This window comes from Littorina saxatilis, linkage group LG4 (genome assembly GCF_037325665.1).
Source record: "Littorina saxatilis isolate snail1 linkage group LG4, US_GU_Lsax_2.0, whole genome shotgun sequence".
Taxonomy (NCBI): domain Eukaryota; kingdom Metazoa; phylum Mollusca; class Gastropoda; order Littorinimorpha; family Littorinidae; genus Littorina; species Littorina saxatilis.
Window position 1 is genome coordinate 42,185,657 of NC_090248.1, and position 20,783 is coordinate 42,206,439.

At 40.1% G+C, this 20,783-nt stretch overlaps 1 protein-coding gene across 2 annotated transcripts; it reads left to right on the plus strand.

The window, feature by feature from the left end:
- The first annotated feature begins 449 nt into the window (after positions 1-449).
- Positions 450-20,399, plus strand: LOC138964774 (N-fatty-acyl-amino acid synthase/hydrolase PM20D1.2-like). Of its 2 annotated transcripts, XR_011455207.1 has the most exons (13): positions 450-714; positions 1,426-1,658; positions 2,795-2,881; positions 4,573-4,709; positions 5,322-5,441; positions 6,355-6,430; positions 10,500-10,561; positions 12,025-12,103; positions 12,901-12,972; positions 15,375-15,488; positions 15,862-15,913; positions 16,937-18,931; positions 19,813-20,399. XR_011455207.1 is itself a non-coding variant. In XM_070336813.1 (12 exons), exons 1-12 carry the CDS (start codon positions 456-458, stop codon positions 17,164-17,166), a joined length of 1,521 nt encoding a protein of 506 aa, XP_070192914.1. In that variant the 5' UTR covers positions 450-455; the 3' UTR covers positions 17,167-19,611. The 2 variants fall into 2 exon arrangements, 1 of the variants encoding a protein (XP_070192914.1); XM_070336813.1 differs by lacking the exon at positions 19,813-20,399 and having other exon boundaries at positions 16,937-19,611.
- The last annotated feature ends 384 nt before the right edge of the window (positions 20,400-20,783 follow it).

The following is a 20,783-nucleotide window of genomic DNA, read 5'->3' on the forward strand; positions in this document are numbered from 1 at the left end:
GAAACCCCTGGGGGCTCCGTGCACCTTGAAGTGCCAAGCACAGAAACTTTATGTTTTGGGCAGATGTGTGATAAAGTTACATTAAAAAATATTGACTTGGAATAGTGACATGTTCAATTGAATCAGAGATAAGAACAACACGTCAGTGACTGGAAGTGCTATTCAACGAAAGAAACTGTGAAAAATATCAATCATGTTGATGTGTATAAAGACAAGGAATATAGCACAGCGCAAATTCGTTCTTTACTTTTATCTCGTCATTGCATCTTCGGTGAAGCGATCGCCTCGGCGATGGAATGCTGATGCTCTCAAAGTGGTCTAAGAGAAGTAACCGTGTATTTAGAAGCGCAGCACAGAATATAGCTTCGGTTGTTTCCCTTACACCACGGCGAGCGCAACAGGGGAGCCCACTCTTTGATTTCAGACTGCTCTCCCTTCCTTCGTCTGTTTCAAACATGTCACGAGCAAGGGTGTTGGGTTTGTTATTGCTTGCAATATCGCCGATAACGTTCGTCGTTTTGGTTCGCACCTTTACCGTGCAGTTCAGGACAGATGCAGTGAGGAAATGCAGCAGTTCCGATGCGGACTTCATCCCACTGACAGAGAAAAGACTGGAAAACTTCAGACAAGCTCTGCGCTTCAGAACTGTTTCGCGAGATCAACATGACTACAATCGTGAGGAACTTGCTCGGCTTGGAAAATTCATCGTGCAAGGTAGCAATATTTCTTCGTTGAGGTTAAGGTGAAACAGGTGATAGTTGTAGCGGGAAAGAAATCATAAAGTTGAGTTTGTCCTAGAGGGATTTTGAAGAGGAGGCGGAGGTATAAATTGTATTCCACGTTCCGTCGATAACCTAAAAAGGTTCCTGCAATGTATCGACCCTGATGTATTGTGTTGCTCAAGATTGTATTTCGTCAACAATACATTCCTCCCTTCTTGTGAAGCATGAGTTGTTGGCCAATCCAACAATACATTCCTCCCTTCTTGTGAAGCATATATGAGTTGTTGGCCAATCCAACAATACAATGTCATTCCTCCCTTCTTGTGAAGCCTGAGTTGTTGGCCAATCCAACAAATACATTCCTCCCTTCTTGTGATTGTGAAGCATGAGTTGTTGGCCAATCCAACAATACATTCCTCCCTTCTTGTGAAGCATGAGTTTTTGGCCAATCCAACAACACATTCCTCCCTTCTTGTGAAGCATGCGTTTTCGGCCAATCTTTCGATCTTGGCAAAATTATATCCAGCACACTTATTTTTATATCTGGGCTATTTGACTTTTTTTTTTCTCCAGCTTATCCAACAAAAACTTCATCCCCTCTTGTCAAGCATTATCGAGTTTGTGGCCAATATCGCTTGACAAATTTATTACCAGCATGCATTTTTCTATATCTGTGCTAATTGCCTTTTTTTGTGTGTTGCAGCTTATCCAACGATACATTCCTCTCCTCTGGTCAAGCATGAGTTTGTGGCCAATCTCAGCCTGCTGTACACTGTCAAGGGATCGGACGCCATTCTCACACCGTACCTGCTGGCCAGTCATCTGGACGTTGTCCCTGCTGACGCCAACCAATGGGAAGCTGACCCCTTCGCTGCGGACATAATCAATGATTTCATCTACGCTCGAGGGACCATTGACGTTAAGCAGGGGGTGATGGTAAGACTGGAGATAGTTAATGGTTGGACAAATTAAACTGAATATGGGAGGTATGACTAGGTAAGACCCCCCCCTCCCAAATTTAAGATTTTCTCCCTTTTAAAGGCACAGTGCAGCTCACAGCCTTCGTTTTGCGTTTTTGTTGCAGCTGAGTGCATTTACAGTTCAAAAATCCTCCTATGGTAGTAAAACAAACCCAAAACTACCCAACGACGACATCTGTGAAGCTCGACAGTTTCTTGTTCACGCGAGTGCATAAATTAACCTAGTTATTACGTGGTGTTTGGTCGGAGTTCGATTCAACTGAGTGATTCCGGCCTCCATTTTGTTTTACACAAACTCATGATGACGTCTGACATAGTTTGCTTAGTGACGTGTCTTTTTGTGCATGATGTGGTGATCTACCTGATCTAAATTTAGATCCAAAAATAGGTCAAGACCAGCCGGGTCCGAGTACGAAATTAATTCGTAAAAAAATTGCAGTTCTTGACTCTTTGGGTGCAAGTCAATGAAACTTGGTAGTTCTTCTAACGGATAGCTGCCTGAGGTATGACTAAAAGCCCCAGGGGCTCCGTGCACCTGGATTTGACAAGTTCAGTACCTTTAAGACCCTATTCTCTTAGACATTCTATTCATAACCTCTGTAAATTACCCCAATGTTACGACTCCCTCATTTTTAAGACCTGATTTTGTCAGATGTTTGGAGGTCCTAAATGGGGGGGAGTTCCACTGTATACACATTAAGTGTAAAGTTCATTTGAGACACTCAGGTAGTTTTTTTTACATCTACATTTATTTCTCTGTAATTCCTTTCAAAATTGATTCAAGACAATCAGACCACTATGATTTTGTAGAGTTGAATTATTGTGGGGGCGTTGTTATAAATTTACACAAGCAATCAATTATCTCATGTGCATTTTGGATACAATATGTCGACTGCTTGTTTTGTCTGTCTGTGTGTCAATATTGCTGTCCAATTTTTGTCTGTGTTTGTCTATATGAATACCGTTAGTGCATAATGTATCAATGGATTATATATTCTCATGAAGTTTTATTTTTTCTACATTCTGTTTATCTGTCAACTATTTACAATATACAACAATATAGCAGTGACATTTGTAATGTTACTTTTTAAGGGCATTCTGGAAGCACTGGAGTTCCTGCTGTCCAACGGCTTTCAACCCCGCAGAACATTTTATGTAGCATTTGGCCATGATGAAGAGGTATAAGGATTTCTGTGTGTGTGTGTGTGTGTGTGTGCATGCGTTTGTGTGTGTGTACGTGTGAGTGTTGGTTTGAGTTCTTCTGCGCATTTTAGAATTGGCCTCACATGACTGTGTGCGTGTTTGTTAGTATACATGTGTGTGTGCATGTTTCTATGAGGATAGCGCAATTTTGACCTGATTTAACACAATACCAAGCCTTTCTTTAGTGTCGTATGAGTAATAATTCAATCTTGAAAGAGAGAAGGTGATAGCGATTTGTTATCTTATTTTATTTTGTTTGCTCTTCCTTTTTCAATAATTTAAGTTATTGAGACATCCCAGTACTGCACTAAGGGATTTATAGAGCAAATCGAGAACATTCATTATTGAACGAAGCGCATAGCGCTGAGTTCAATAATTATTTTCGAGATTTGCTCTATAAATCCCTTAGTGCACTGGGATTGTTTCAATAACGATATTGTCAGTTCCGCCAGAGAAAAAAGAAGATTCAAAACGCACATTTTGCAATGCGCATTTGGATAGGCGTAACTGTGTGGTCAGGTTTGTGTCACTGGATCTACTTTTGTGTGGGCTGTCTCAAGTGTGTCGTGCTTTCGCCACACGCAAACTCTTGTTTTAATTTCTGTTGGTAAATTCCAGTGTAGCGTTAAGCTAAAAAGTGATGATCTTTCATAGAGACCTCATTTAAACTCGGAGAAAGGACTGTGCTCTTAAGTTATTTGCGATTCGAAACCTTCATCGAGCTTCGACAGATTGACTGTGCAGAGTTTTGCCTCTTGCCGAGGTCGACGGAAAGCACATTTTCAAAATAAATGTGGCATGTTTCTCGTGTGGTATCTTCACTCATCGGGGAGTCTGGTACTGAATATGAACGGTAAGAATGCTCTGAACCCTACACGTATTATGTCCCCATCGTTTTATCGTTTACATTCGCCCAACATGTTAATTTGCTGAGCGGGATTTATGTCGTCTGCTAGGTACTATAGCAATCGAACCACTGCACTGAGTCTCATTTCAAAAACAAAAATTGCTCGTCACGTTGCACTGAGTCTGCACGCATGAGGCAGGCTGGTAATAAGTCTTATATATGGTAAGAACGTTCTAAACCCTACACGTTTTCGATTCCGATTGTTCTTGCCTTGAAATAATAATTCGGAAAACATTCATTTACTGAACAGATGCAGTCGTATTTCAGTGTAGTCTGCTACGTGCTGATCTAGCTGCTACGTTATCGGAATAACACTTGTGTTTTCTGTTAGCTGCTGGGAATTGTATACTAGACTAACTCATCATTTGGTAATGTGGATAATAAGCTACATGCCACTAACATGGCATAATTATGAGAGGAATCTTCGCAAGTCGAAACTGAAAAATTAGACACAGTGGGTTCTATTTTTAGATCTGTGGCACAGGCACATGCAATCTGTCAGAAAAAAAACCCACTTCTGCTTTAATTGAGAAGCAGGAAATGTATGGTCATAATCATTGGTATTGTGGAGAATATGAGCTACATGTCATTAATTAATTCTGAGGATGAGAGTACACTGTCGCTTAGGCAAAGGGCGGAAGAATACGCTCTGTGGAAAAGTTTTAGCGCATCGCCATTAGCCAATCAACTGGTTCACATCAGTCATGTGACACCAGTACTTACTGACAATTGTTTTTATCATACATTTGTTTGTTGCCAGGTGGCAGGACTGGATGGAGCTTACAACTTGGCTGAAACTCTAAGACTCAGAGGCGTTAAGAAGCTGGAGTTTGTATCCGACGAAGGGCTCACTGTGCTCAACCAGATTGTTCCAGGGATTGCAAAGCCTGTGGCAGCGTATGTTTATAGACTTCATGGTTTGTGTTAACGATAATTATGTGGCATTTTATCAATGCTTTTCATTTGAAAATACCGGAAAATATTTGTCAGCTGTACAGACGGATTAAATTGCATTTGAAAGTTTTCCTTTGTCAAAGTGAGCCTCTGTTGACTATAAATAGGTGATATATGACACCAGTTTAGAAAACACCTATAGAAAATGGAATCACTGCATGTGTATTTAAAACTCAAAGATACAATTGTGCAATTATTTTGGTTAATCGGGAATTGTGACATCTTGGGGAAGATAATTAACAGAAAGAGAACCACCTGCTAAACGTCCCTGATATTTGTTACATTATTGTTGTGTTTGTGTTTAATAAGTGTAGTTGGAAAATTGTTGCCGATGGTCAAAGATACGGAAATGTGTGAATGATATTTCTTGGCAGGAGTAAACTGCTTCTAGTACAATCAGTCATCATGCAAGTGTTGCAGGAGATGCTCAAAATCATGTGTAATTAGAAGAAAATAACATTGACAGGAACATTTTGTTAAAGGATTAATTTCTAGTGAGAAAATTCGGTATTGCATCTGTTTTCTGACTCAGTTGTTGGTCTAATTTCATTTCAGAATAGGCACGTCAGAAAAGGGTCAAGTGATCCTGAGGCTGAAGGTCAAAGGGCAGACAGGACACTCTTCCATGCCTATAAAGGACAGTTCCATCGGCATCCTTGCAAGGGCTGTTCACAGGTTTGTTTGTTTGTTTGTTTGCTTAACGCCCAGCCGACCACGAAGGGCCATATCAGGGCGGTGCTGCTTTGACATATAACGTGCGCCACACACAAGACAGAAGTCGCAGCACAGGCTTCATGTCTCACCCAGTCACATTATTCTGACACCGGACCAACCAGTCCTAGCACTAACCCCATAATGCCAGACGCCAGGCGGAGCAGCCACTAGATTGCCAATTTTAAAGTCTTAGGTATGACCCGGCCGGGGTTCGAACCCACGACCTCCCGATCATGGGGCGGACGCCTTACCACTAGGCCAACCGTGCCGGTCTGTTCACAGGTATTTTGCAAACTGTTGTGAATACAGTCAAATCTTCCTTAAGTGCTGTTCACATGGCTGACTTTCTACCAACTTTCCCCCATATTTCAAGCGATTTTAGTTGGCACCATGCCAGTTAAATCAAAATTGCTGCCATGATGAGCATGAACAGAACAAACGCTCAAACTAGTTTAAAGCGGTGATTATCGGCAGACTTGAAGGCCAGTTCAGCTATCAGAGCTATACCTCCTAATGCGGGAAAAGTGTGGTTAGAGCTTAAACCAGTCAGCAAACGCGATAAGGAATGTCAGAGCAAAATCTGCGCCAAGTCACTGCAGCTTCTAAAATGAGTTTTTGAGTCGAGCTAAATAATATATTTTCTAAATCGTGCCTTAATTGCTGGTGCAGTTCACAAATACACACAGTCACGTATACACATGCAGACATTTAATCATGATATAAAGAGATGAAACCAAGTCATTAGTCAAGTAGCGTGCCTGCATTTTGGACTGAAAATCTGTGTTTCTGTTTCCCCACTGTGATTGAACAATAAGTTTTGACTACATGTAATAGCAAAAGTACCTAATTTTCTCCTACTCTGTTTGGCTTTCAGACTGGAAAGCAACCCACATCCAAGCATGTTTGGCTACGGCCCTGAGCGAGCCATGTTTGAGCATCTTGCGGCTGATGTGAGTTGTCATCACTACATGTTTGGTATTGACTGTATATCCTGTTGTTTGCAAAATGATAGTTAATGCATACACACTGTTACTGTTGTTTGCAAAATGATAGTTAATGCATACACACTGTTATTGTTGTTTGCAAAATGATAGTTAATGCATACACACTGTTACTGTTGTTTGCAAAATGATAGTTAATGCATACACACTGTTACTGTTGTTTGCAAAATGATAGTTAATGCATACACACTGTTACTGTTGTTTGCAAAATGATAGTTAATGCATACACACTGTTACTGTTGTTTGCAAAATGATAGTTAATGCATACACACTGTTACAGTTGTTTGCAAAATGATAGTTAATGCATACACACTGTTACTGTTGTTTGCAAAATGATAGTTAATGCATACACACTGTTACTGTTGTTTGCAAAATGATAGTTAATGCATACACACTGTTATTGTTGTTTGCAAAATGATAGTTAATGCATACACACTGTTACTGTTGTTTGCAAAATGATAGTTAATGCATACACACTGTTACTGTTGTTTGCAAAATGATAGTTAATGCATACACACTGTTACTGTTGTTTGCAAAATGATAGTTAATGCATACACACTGTTACTGTTGTTTGCAAAATGATAGTTAATGCATACACACTGTTACAGTTGTTTGCAAAATGATAGTTAATGCATACACACTGTTACTGTTGTTTGCAAAATGATAGTTAATGCATACACACTGTTACTGTTGTTGAAGGTATTCGCCACAATGAGTGACAAGATTGTATCGTTATAATTTGGAGTGTGTGTGCATGTTTGCACCCACATACAGTTCAGGCGCGATCGCGGCAGACTCCCTTATTTTTAAGGGAGGGAGAACTTGAGCTCCTGTCAGTCACTCCAGTACACGCGTTCGGAATGCACGATATGCGTGTGCTCGATACGGTTAATTAAACACTTCCCTCGGCCTATGGGAACTTGACTCAGAGCCGAAGGCGCAGATCCTTTGCCCAGTCCATAAAACAAGAGGCACATACAATACGCGCACTTGACTTGACTTGGCACAGAGATATAGAATATTCTATATCTCTGTGGGTAGAAGAGACGAAATAGGTGAACAAGAATAATCAGATATGTAATAGTTTTACTGCATTATAACAAACATTTAGTGTTAATGCTGCTACATTTAAATTAAAGCCATGGGTTTTTTTAAGGTGTGACGTCATTTTCTGTTTTTGTTTTTGTTTTTCTATCCGGGGTTGTAAGAATTTACATGACAAATACAGAAATGTGATCATGCAGGCGAGTTGCAATGATACAGGCAACACAGATTCCAGGCAGTTCGAGTTCATCATTGTCTGCTGTTGGTCTTTGAGCAGTCGCTGTTATTCAGAATAGTCCGGCGCCTGTGGGTGGACATGAATTGCGAAAGCTGTTCCGAGAAGGGTTTACAAATATTTATCAATTTTAAAAGGAATATAAAAAGGAAAAACATCAATCTATATACAAGTAAAGGCTGTAGTTATCTGTCTGTCGTGAAAAATGTCAATGTATTCAATGTTTTTCTTACACACTGGGTGTAAATCTTTCTTTCTTTATTTGGTGTTTAACGTCGTTTTCAACCGCTCACCTCCCACGTGCAAAACGCAGTGATATGCACACGCCAGAATAGCGCGGTAGTGTATTGTGCTAAGCAGGAAAGCGCGCTTTTCTGTATTCTTGTTAACTTTCTGAGCTTGTTTTGAATACAACCTATCATATCTATACGTTTTTGAAATCAGGAAACGATAAAGAATAAGATAAGATCATTTTTGGATCGATTTCTTAAATTTTAATCGTAAGACTAATTAAAGGCAGAGTAAGCCTCCCGTAAACCATCACAGATACGGTCAGGCTTTTACACACAGTACAAACACCATTTCATTTAAACACTCACCAATTGAGAACATCCTAGGTGCCCTCCGTAAAGAGCGAACAATTTTCAAAGAATTTATTTTTGCGTGGTTTATCTTACCCCTGAGCCATCGTGAACCCGTGTGATCCCGTTTTCCCTTTTCACAATGCAGTCGTCATAGTTAGTCATTTGAATGCGACTCGACGTGAGCTTATCTACAATAGCACGTTTTTTTTATGCACGAAACAACGGCTGTGGTTCACAAGAACTCTAGCGATGGCTTTTGACTGTTGAGAGGAACGGCGATTTGCACTGATAAACCGGCCGTCGTCTGCTACGACCCTTGCGTGACCCTGCTTCCGGGCTTTTCTTTTTTTTAAACTTTCACAACTTCGAATTGTTCTGATCTTGTCTTGATGAAAAACGAATTCTTTTATGATTAAAGAATGTTTGTGTAACAAGCTGTCAATTTATTATTTAGATTTTAAAAGTTAGGTCTAGCGCAAAAACGAGGCGCCGTTGTTGTTAACGGAACAAGTCTACGAAAATAAATTCTTTGAAAATGTCTCACGCTCGACAGAAAGCAGCCAGGATGTTCCCGTTCGGTGAGCGTTCAAATGGAAGTATGCTTGTACTGTATTTAGACGCTCGGGGAGCTCTGTGATGGTTTACGGGAGGCTTACTGTGCCTTTAATCTATTTTCGTTAATTGTGATCACATTTTAAGAGTAAACATGACATATGTATGTATTTTTAGATTCAGAATGTCATGAAGAATACGATGCAATCAATTTTAAATCTGTTTCCGAAAAATCGATTTTAATGACAACTTTAATGAGCAAACTCATTAATTAATTTGTAAGCCTCCAAGCTGAAATGCAATACCAAAGTCCGGGCGTCGTCGAAGATTACTTGACCAAAATTTCAACCAATTTGGTTTAAAAATGAGAGCGTGACAGTGCCGCCTCAACTTTTACGAAAAGCCGGATATGACGAAGAGCGGTTTAGTAGTTGCGCTGAGAAGGATAGCACGCTTTTCTGTACCTCTCTTCGTTTTAACTTTCTGAGCGTGTTTTTAATCCAAACATATCATATCTATATGTTTTTGGAATCAGGAACCGACAGGGAATAAGATGAAAGTGTTTTTAAATTGATTTCGGAAATTTAATTTTGATAATAATTTTTATATTTTTAATTTTCAGAGCTTGTTTTTAATCCAAATATAACATATTTATATGTTTTGGGAATCAGACAATGATGGAGAATAAGATAAACGTAAATTTGGATCGTTTTATAAAAATTTTTTTTTTTTTTTACAATTTTCAGATTTTTAATGACCAAAGTCATTAATTAATTTTTAAGCCACCAAGCTGAAATGCAATACCGAAGTCCGGGCTTCGTCGAAGATTACTTGACCAAAATTTCAACCAATTTGGTTTAAAAATGAGAGCGTGACAGTGCCGCCTCAACTTTCACGAAAAGCCGGATATGACGTCATAAAAGACATTTATCAAAAAAATGAAAAATATGTCTGGGGATATCATACTCAGGAACTCTCATGTCAAATTTCATTAAGATCGGTCCAGTAGTTTAGTCTGAATCGCTCTACACAGACACACACAGACACACAGACACACAGACACACACACACACACACACACACACACACACACACACACACACACACACACCACGACCCTCGTCTCGATTCCCCCCTCTACGTTAAAACATTTAGTCAAAACTTGACTAAATGTAAAAACGGGTCTGGTTTGAGCAGTGACACAGGGAAATCTGTACATCAAACCTCTGCAGCATAGAGAAATTCTCTCCAGAGTCTTCGGAGTAGTCAGCGTTTGGAAACTTGATAGTCTGCTACCGACGGGGGGAAAGTTCTTGACCTGCAGCATGGCAGGTCAAAATAACACACTGGGACCGAAGCGGCGGTGGAGCTTAATTGATACCGACATGGTTACTGCACAAACGGCCAGCTAAGCCACACCTCCTTTTGGCGCGTGCTGTGACTGCGCCTAGACTGCATAAGAGTTATTGTGCACATGTGTGTGTGCGTGTGCATGTGTGTGTGTGTGGTTATGATCCATCAAGAGAGGGAATATGTATAGTTTTATTTGTGTGGTATTGCATCAGTGTTCAATAATTATATTAACTCTTGCCTTATGTTGCAGATGCAGTTTTCACATAGGATGATCATGTCCAATCTCTGGTTGTTTAGTCCTCTAATCAGCTGGTCAGTTATATAACTCTTGCCTTTAGATGAAGAATACTAACGTATGTGTGGGGTGTCTGTGTGTGTGTGTGTGTGTGTGTGTTCTCATTGAAATACAGTTGGCAGGTCATTGGATCAAGCCCTTATTGTTTGCACTTTTATTTCCCCAAGAAATTTATAAAATGGTATGGTAACTGTAAAATATTGGGTCAGTCAGTTGGTATGACCGTATGTTTTTTGTATGACTTTCTAAAGATATGAATTATGTGTTTTATTTGTGTATGTGTTTGCACTTTCTCTGTCTTATTCCTTTTGTTACATTTAGTCAAGTTTTGACTAAATGTTTTAACATAGAGGGGGGAATCGAGACGAGGGTCGTGGTGTATGTGTGTGTGTGTGTGTGTGTGTGTGTGTGTGTGCGTGCGTGTAGAGCGATTCAGACCAAACTACTGGACCAATCTTTATGAAATTTGACATGAAAGTTCCTGGGTATGATATCCCCATACGTTTTTTTCATTTTTTTGATAAATGTCTTTGATGACGTCATATCCGGCTTTTCGTGAAAGTTGAGGCGGCACTGTCACGCCCTCATTTTTCAACCAAATTGGTTGAAATTTTGGTAGGGTAATGTTCGACGAAGCCCGGACTTCGGTATTGCATTTCAGCGTGGTGGCTTAAAAATTAATTAATGACTTTGGTCATTAAAAATCTGAAAATTGTAAAAAAAATATTTCTTTTATAAAACGATCCAAATTTACGTTCATCTTATTTTCCATTATTTGCTGATTCCAAAAACATATAAAGATGTTATATTTGGATTAAAAACAAGCTCTAAAAATTAAATATATAAAAATTATTTTCAAAATTGATTTGTCGAAATCAATTTAAAAACACTTTCACCTTATTCCTTGTTGGTTCTTGATTCCAAAAACATATAGATATGATATGTTTGGATTAAAAACACGCTCAGAAAGTTAAAACGAAGAGAGGTACAGAAAAGCGTGCTATCCTTCTTAGCGCAACTACTACCCCGCTCTTCTTGTCAATTTCACTGCCTTTGCCATGAGCGGTGGACTGACGATGCTACGAGTATACGGTCTTGCTGCGTTGCATTGCGTTCCGTTTCATTCTGTGAGTTCGACAGCTACTTGACTAAATGTTGTATTTTCGCCTTACGCGACTTGTTTACTTTCTTGTCGTGTTTGGTTTTCTTTATGAATATTTTAAGTTCATTTATTGTGCTTGGACTACTGCTTTAAAACATTTGCAGTCGTTCTATTTCTTTAAAAATAATTCTGTTTGTTTCCTTTTTTTGTTTGGTTTTAAAGACCTAACACAAATCTGAGAAATCGGGTCTTAAAAAGGTGGGAGTTTTAAAATGGGGACAAATGTACAAAGGTTATGAACACAAAATGTGGGGGTGGGGGGTGTATTTAGCTGTATTTCACAGGCGTTCATGATCTATTCTTGCCACTGTTCATTAGGGTATTGTCCCAGAAACCATCAACAAATGCTGTTGTGAGGACAGTTACTGCGGTCACAAAGTTCAACGCCGGCATTAAGGTATGCAAGTGAACTATTGAAGTCTGCAAGGCTGCCTGATTACATTTTCTTTCAGTGCATTATTAATTGTCCCCCCCTCCCGGCCCCACCTCATTTTTGTACTTGGGCTGACATATTAAATTGTACCAAACTTATGTATCAGCATGTCTAAATCCCCCCGCGGGTTAGGGGGAAGAATTTACCCGATGCTCCCCAGCATGTCGTAAGAGGCGACTAACGGATTCTGTTTTTCCTTTTACCCTTGTTAAGTGTTTCTTGTATAGAATATAGTCAATGTTTGTAAAGATTTTAGTCAAGCAGTATGTAAGAAATGTTAAGTCCTTTGTACTGGAAACTTGCATTCTCCCAGTAAGGTCATATATTGTACTACGTTGCAAGCCCCTGGAGCAATTTTTTGATTAGTGCTTTTGTGAACAAGAAACAATTAACAAGTGGCTCTATCCCATCTCCCCCCCTTTCCCCGTCGCGATATAACCTTCGTGGTTGAAAATGACGTTAAACACCAAATAAAGAAAGAAAGCATGTCTAAATTGTGAATATTTAGGCTCAGTCGCTCATTATGCTTATCTCTGGGTATGCCAAAGTGTTTCAGCACGAAACAAATAAAACAAATTTACTTAAAATGAGATTTTCTACACATTAGGTTAATTATACTTGCAGTTGAATGTCGATGGTCTTGTTTCTGAAGTTTTAGAGTGAACAGATTGGGGTTTTCATTTGTTGTGGATATGGATGAATGAATGTGTGCATGTTTGGCGTAAAACTGTTGACTATTTATAAAAAAATTGTTTGTACAGGACAATGTGATACCACCGGAAGCTGAAGCCATTGTTAACCACCGCATTCACCCTGCCCAGTCTGTGCAAGAGGTCAGGAACACATTCAATCAACAGTAGAATTCCTCCTCCCCACCCCCCCGATTTCAGACTCTGCAGCCCCCTTTTAAGACCATGATTTTTTTTCTTCAAATTATCTGTTTATAGCCTCTGTAAAATTACCTCAATTCTAAGACTCCTTCCTTTTTAAGACCCTATTTTCTCAGTTTTGTGTAGGTCTTAAAATGGGGGTTCCGCTAGTGTAGCATTTTTATTATAGTATTGTGGAATCCCACTTTTAAGGTCCTTAATTGATTTCTTCAAATTTCTGTTCATAACACCTGCAGGTCAACCTCCATTTTAAGACTCAGGGTTTATCATGCACTGTCTTAAAAGCAGGGTTCCACGGACTGTACCACACATATTCCAGTTGGTAATTCACTAATTGGTAAGAGATTGTGCTACTCATGGTCAACTTGCTAGCCTTGGCCTCTTCTTTTGTTATATTGGTAGCGATTGGCTTAATTAACTCCTTGTAGTTCTTTCCCTTGAATTCCGTTCATATACGAACGGTAGATTTACAGGCGATTTTCGTTAACTTAGAGATATCAAAACACTTTTTTGACAAGATCTTATGTAATGAGCTCAGCTGAACACATTCCAACACCAAATAATGTTATTACCTTGCTATTTTGGAAAAAAATGAAGTTTTTAAATACGTCATGCAGTGTGGAACACATTTTAACACCAATTAATGTTATTACCTTTTTATTTTGAAAAAAAAGAAGGTTTTAAATACGTCATGCGGTGAATGTTGTCTATGACGCCATCTTATTTCAGGAGGCGGGCTAAATTCGTCACTTGCTGTTATTTCTTACCACTATGAGTTTGGACGGGCGCAGTGGCGTGGTGGTAAGACGTCGACGTCGGACTCCTAATCGGGAGGTCGTGAGTTAGAATCCCGGTCGCTGCCGCCTGGTGGATTAAAAGTGGAGATTTTTCCGATCTCCCAGGTCAACTTATGTGCAGACCTACTAGTGACAATTAACCCCCTTTGTGTGTACATGCAAGCACAAGACCAAGTGCGCACGGAAAAGATCCTGTAATCCATGTCAGAGTTTGGTGGGTTATAGAAACACGAAAATACCCAGCAATTTGCCTTCCCCGAAATCGGCGTATGCTGCCTGAATGGCGGGGTAAAAACAATCATACACGTAAAAATCCACCCGTGTTAAGAACATGAGTGAACGTGGGAGTCTAAGCCCATGAATGAAAAAGAAGAAGAAGAAGAAGTTTGGACGAGTTTTTTAAAGCACAGAATTAGCACTTGACAGCTTGAACAAGGATATCTGGGAGCTAGTGGGCACAACTTAAGCAACAATGATGATGTTTCTGGAGCAATCATTTTAGGTTTTTTTCCTAATGCGTCTTCCCTCTCTGATTTCTTAGTGTTTATAAGTGATCGTTTGGATCTAAAAGTTTGCACTGAGTTTATTCAGTAGATTAATTAACTCAAAAGTGGTTGCACGTTTTTGGATCTGGTTTTCACAAGGGCTTTCGCTACTATTTGAAAAAAAATGGATCGATGGTGGCTCAGCTCTAAAGTGAACTTTGTTCTCAGGACACTGCAAGGCCACATAACTGTTACCCGTGTGAATATTTGTTTGTCTGTTCACTTAAAAGACCGTTGGGTCGAAATATCTCTGAATGTATTGTTTTGTCAACAACATTCGTTCCAGCAACCTACCTTTCAACAACAAAATAGTCTGGATTCAGCAATGATTGTAATTTTTGCCTGAACAAATTAAACAGACACAGTTGATTCGTTGATGACACAACCATTTGTCGAGGGTAGCGTAGGCACCCGGTCTGCTCCCCGCCTAAAAAAGGCCAGTGCCGTTCCGTCTTCGAGGGACTGCGTGGGTTTCATTTCGGAGTTTTCCTTCTCCTAGACGAGTTTCCTTCCATGGATGATGAGCCTCCTCTACCCTCATTTTGAATTCAGAGTGGTCTTCTCTTAGGATAGCTGCCTGCCAGGGTTGACGAGCCTATCCTGCCCGGCTATTTGACCCATAGCTGGAGGTTGGTTCGTGGGCACCTGGGCGTTTCCACACTCCGGTGGGCCCGCATTCCGCACGTCTAGGGGCCAACCTCCTCCGAGTCCTTGTAGTCTAGCCTGGGGTCTTGCGGTACCCAGTTTACGCCTGTCGCCGCGATGGAGGCACTACATAGGGCTTGTTGTGGAGAGGTTATTGTACTGGCAGGAGAGACTGACGCATTCTGCTCTCTTTTCGCATTGTCCTAAAAAGGACAGACGGTGCTAGCCAGCGGTGAGGGCTGAAAGCGAGAAGTGAAAAGCACAAGACACTTTGCCAACACACTAGACACGTCACACAACCGTTTGGCAGGCAAACAGACACAGTGTTTTTAAAGACTGTTGATTGTGATTTGTGCAGGTGATTGACTATGACCGGTACATCATCGACGATGATCGTGTGACATTGGAGGTGAAGAGTTCGATGGAGCCCCATCCCTTGTCCCCCCACGGGGACGAAGACTTTGGCTACCAGGTGATGAAAATAAACGGGAAAAAACAGACAAAAATAACTTGAGAAAATCAGATATTCCTAGGGCGTTTCACACGATAACCCCCCAGCCGGCTTTCTATCTCACGGACGGCTTGAAGTGACAATTACCACAATGAATCTGTCAATAATATACATTTTGTCCCCAAAAGAAAACAGGGGATTGACACTGTTGAGAAGCAACATCTAGCAATAAGTGAGCTGACCCTTTATTATTATTTGTCTGATGTGTTCCTTGTTTGTCCCCTTTTAAAGATGGATAGGTTAAAGTTTTAGTGAATATTTTATTGTGTCTGTGAATTGAAACATTCCAAAAACTTACCTGTGTGTGTTTTTTCTTCTTTTTTTTCAAAACTAGGTGATGAAGAACAGCATCCGACAGGTGTGGATAGAGGCTGCTGTGGCTCCAGGTAACAGTACAGTGAATATGTCCATGTCATAAGAACCTGACAAAAGTGCAGTTATACCTTTACAAACATCATGAATAGACAAAACAGGGAGGCAATTAAATCTTCTTAACTCATTGTCTCCAAGGTACGGCTATATCCGTACCCACTCATATGGCTCTATCTGACCAGGTACGGATATATCCGCTCAGACTGTTAAGCTTCCGTCGCTTCCTGTCATGTTGATCTAATGCCTGCATTCCAGCGTGTTGATACACAGTTACTACACATATGCAGTTACTACAATTCTGAGTGACCTGCTACCCCCCGCGGGTTAGGGGGAAGAATTTACCCGATGCTCCCCAGCATGTCGTAAGAGGCGACTAACGGATTCTGTTTCTCCTTTTACCCTTGTTAAGTGTTTCTTGTATAGAATATAGTCAATGTTTGTAAAGATTTTAGTCAAGCAGTATGTAAGAAATGTTAAGTCCTTTGTACTGGAAACTTGCATTCTCCCAGTAAGGTAATATATTGTACTACGTTGCAAGCCCCTGGAGCAATTTTTTGATTAGTGCTTTTGTGAACAAGAAACAATTAACAAGTGGTTCTATCCCATCCCCCCCCTTTCCCCGTCGCGATATAACCTTGAACGGTTGAAAACGACGTTAAACACCAAATAAAGAAAGAAAGAAAGAAAGAAAGTGACCTGCTGCAGCGCAGCTGGTCTCGACCAAAAAAAACTTGGTCAACATAGGTGGGGTAGAAAGTGTTAATTTGGAAATTGGTAATGCAGACACATGTAGACTCACACACACACACACACACACACACACACACACACACACACACACACAAAGATACATACAAATCAAAGTGGTGAGAACTAGAACAAGGGAAGAAACTCTTCTGATTGATATATGATATATATAGAGAGAGAAAGAGAGCGTGGTTATCCCCCTTGCAGTAACAGAGGATAGATACTTTACACACCCTTTCATACTCTGAATCTGACTGAAAGTTAACTTTTGTCTTTCTTTCTTTTGCCAGGTGTGATGATTGGAAACACAGACACACGACACTACCTCCAGTTTACACACAATGTCTATCGCTTCAGCCCTACTTTCATGTTTCCCGACGACTTGCCCCGTTTCCATGGCATTAATGAGCGCATTTCCAAGAAAAACTATGAGCAAGCCATCAACTTTTACCATCACCTTATCCTGAATGCAGATGAACCAGCACTACCGCCTTTACATAAGCACAGCAGTGAACTGTAGGTTTGTACCTTAGTGCGTGAATGTTGAAACGGAAGAGTGTTTTTGCTCTGAGAGCAGAATTGTCTGTCTTTACTGACAGGGTGTGTACATACTAGGTTGCGCGCAAAATGAAAGCTTAGTTTGAAAAGACTGATGTAAAAAGAGAGACATATGGCAGTATTAATAATCAAGTGGTCTGTCGGAAGAAGCTTTGAAGATGTATACCACAGGGGGGTTGCAGATGTTGTTTGCTTATACTAGAACAGTTAATCAAAAGGATAGCTGGATGTGCATGATTTTTGTATTTGATTCTGGGTGCATATACAGAACAGAGCTTTCTGAGTGGAAAGAAAAGGATTAAAAATAAAGAAGAAAAAATCTTGGCAGCAGATTTTTTCAGCTGCCTCATAGTGGTACATGCAGATTCATAATGTAATAAAAATGTAGACAAAAAAAGACTAAACAGGACAGAAAAGACCTTAAGTTTGCTGTTCCATGATGGCATTAAAACACTGATGTTAACACACATACGCACACGCACTCATTTACACATGCACTCACTCACTCACACATGCACATACGCACGCCGTCGCGATATAACCTTCGTGGTTGAAAACGGCGTTAAACACCAAATAAAGAAAGAAAGAAACATACGCACGCACACTCACTCACACGTACTCACACACACACACCCTCAGTCACTCACACACACACACCATATAACACTTTTCTTATGTGCAATACACTTTTTTAGGGTTGGACTTCAACTCAAAATGAATTACAAGCTACTGCTGTGTGCTGCATCATTGTGATACTAATTTGGCGGTTTGTTCTGTGATCAGACATGTTTTTGTTTTTTCCAACAACGATAAAATCTCTTCTTTCTTGAGATGTTTTGTGATGTTATTTTTTTCGCTCAAATTTCTGATCCGATATTTAATTACGACTGTGAACAAGTTTGTTATTGATCACTTCTTAATCATGTTATTGGTTCTAGGAGTCAGAGCTATGATTTTCTACATTTCATTTGTGCTGTGGCTATTTGGCATTACAAGGTGTTGAATGGCTTAGTGTGGTAATGATCAGCTTAAATGTTTGTCTGTCTGAGAGAAGCTACAAATGATCATCTGTTTGACTTTTTGGGGGGGAAGTCTAGTACAGAGAATGAGCGCTTCTGGGGTGATAACGCGAGACAACTCCTGTGATCTTGCCTCAAGGTTCCGCCTGTTACCATTGTCTTTTTACCGTATAAAATGCACGACTTGCACACGAACTGTTACCAAAACGACATGCTATTTGGGACCAATGCACGTTTTTTTCCTTTCTCGTGCGATCTTGCCGCGAGGTTCCGCCTGTTACCAGCCGAAAGAAAGAAGGGGCATAACCTCACCAGAACCGCCCATTAACTAATTCATGGCAGATTTCAACATAACACATAACAGTATTACCGTGACCCAGCAACATTTTTTTTAAAATTTGAGTCGGCAAGTTAAACATAGACATCTCCTCAATGATTTTCTGTATTATTATTATGAAGTGCTTATATAGCGCGAACCACAACTGTCCAGCAAGAATCATGCACCAAGCTTATATATATGACATGACAATTAGATAGTGATGAAAAGAAATAGTGGTTATATGCACACTAACGGCTGATGAAAATAGATAAAGCTCGTCTTAAAAGAGTGTCAATTACCATTTTCTGGATGCATTTTTTCTTTTTCTGTTTTAAGTCTGTTATTGCATTTATAATGTTTATGTACCTTTTATGTGTTCGCACATGCAGGTCTGCCTACCGTTACGGAATTTCCGTATTTGTCCCGGAAATCAAAAAATTTTATCAAGTGTTCCGGAAAATACGGATGTTCGAAATGCGTCCCGGAAACTCAAAAAAATTCCAAATACGCTCACAACTGTGTGAGCGAGAGAGATTGCCTGGTGAATGACTTCCGGAAATTGCCGAAGTCACAGCTGAGAAATGACGTAGGCGGGTTCCGACTATTGCCGAGCAGCTTTTTGTAGCTAATACGCATGCGCGTCAACTTCTTGCAAGAAGAAAAGGTCGAAGAAAAGATGGCGTCAATGTTCCAACACTTGCCAATGGTCATGCTGTCAATCCTCACCATTCCACACTCTTCAGCACACTGCGAGAGGATTTTCTCGGTGGTCCGCAAGAACAAGACAGATTTTAGAGGCAGCATGGTAAAAGACACTCTCGAAGCACTTGTTGTCGCCAAGTCGAGACCCGGTGAAGCTCTGGATAGAGTTTACACCAACAAGGAGCTCAAAGACATGAAGAGTGCCTATTACAGGTCCCTTCAGGCCAGCTCCAAATGAATGCAGTGACACCACCAAACCTTGTACAAAATGTAAATATTGTAAGTTTGAATTTCATTTTTTCAGTGACATTTACAGTGACAATGTTCAAGTTTGGCAAGATGATTTGAAGGCAATGTTAGGGTAAAATGACACCAGATTGCACCAATTGTGTCCTTTTGGCCAAAAAAAATTTCAGGGGGGGCATGCCCCCGGACCCCCCTAGCCGGCTCGCTTGCGCTTCGCGCAACCTCGACTGTTGCGGTTTGCGCAAAATCGACTTCTTTTAATCTTCAACAGAACTTTGTCCCTGAAGCTTCACTTGGAGGGTAGGCAGACCTGCACATGCAGTTTGATTGCTTGAGGAAGAGGCGACTGAGAAAGCAGGAGAGTGTGTGTATGGAGGGGCCGGGTGATTTCTTATAATATTCATTATTATTTGTTGATCTCTAAATGCTATACTCCTGTATGTGTTTTCGTTTATTATTTTGTGCAACTCAATATTTACACAGGCAAGAATGTTTTTTGTGTCTTAAACATTCATTTGCAGAAACAGCTCCAAACTACATCAATTGACATTCATGATCAAGAAAAATTAAGTCAAATGCATGCGGTGAAATACATGACTATCGGCACACGGTTAAGTCTTTGCTGGAGGAGAAGGATTATTTGACCAAGCAACCATCCCTTCATAGATAAGTAAATGCTGGTTAACTGACTTGTATTTTATTGACCAGTACCTTTGCAATGACAGTGACATATAATTGTGCCAGTAAAAACAGCAACAATGACAACAATTAACCGCAGCAGCAATAAAATATGGAACAATAGAGTAGTGGCTTTCAGCATATAATACTCATCTGATTGTGTTTGCATGAGAAAATTATCAGTATTGCATAATATTTATGACATTAATACTAATGTGTTGCAGTGGGAATTATTTACAATACAGTATATATAATATTGATATGTACATAAAAAATCAAAACAACAGATTTTGGAATGATGAATGGGTTTAGGCACATAATCAAATTAATCTCACCATTTAATGATAAGGATACTCAGTCAGTGTAAACAACAGGCACACATACACACTTGTATGAATATGAGAGTGAAAATTACTGGAAACACAGTTCATATACGTATCTGGATCAAACAGTGCTACAATTCATTATCATCTTACAGTGAAATATCTACAGGCGAGCGTTACAAAGTGCTTAGACTTTTCATGAATTACCTTTAACACACAAAAATGTAAAAGCGTAGATACACAAAAAGTGAGCAAGGGGAAATGTAAGCAAGGGGGGTGAACATTACTTCAA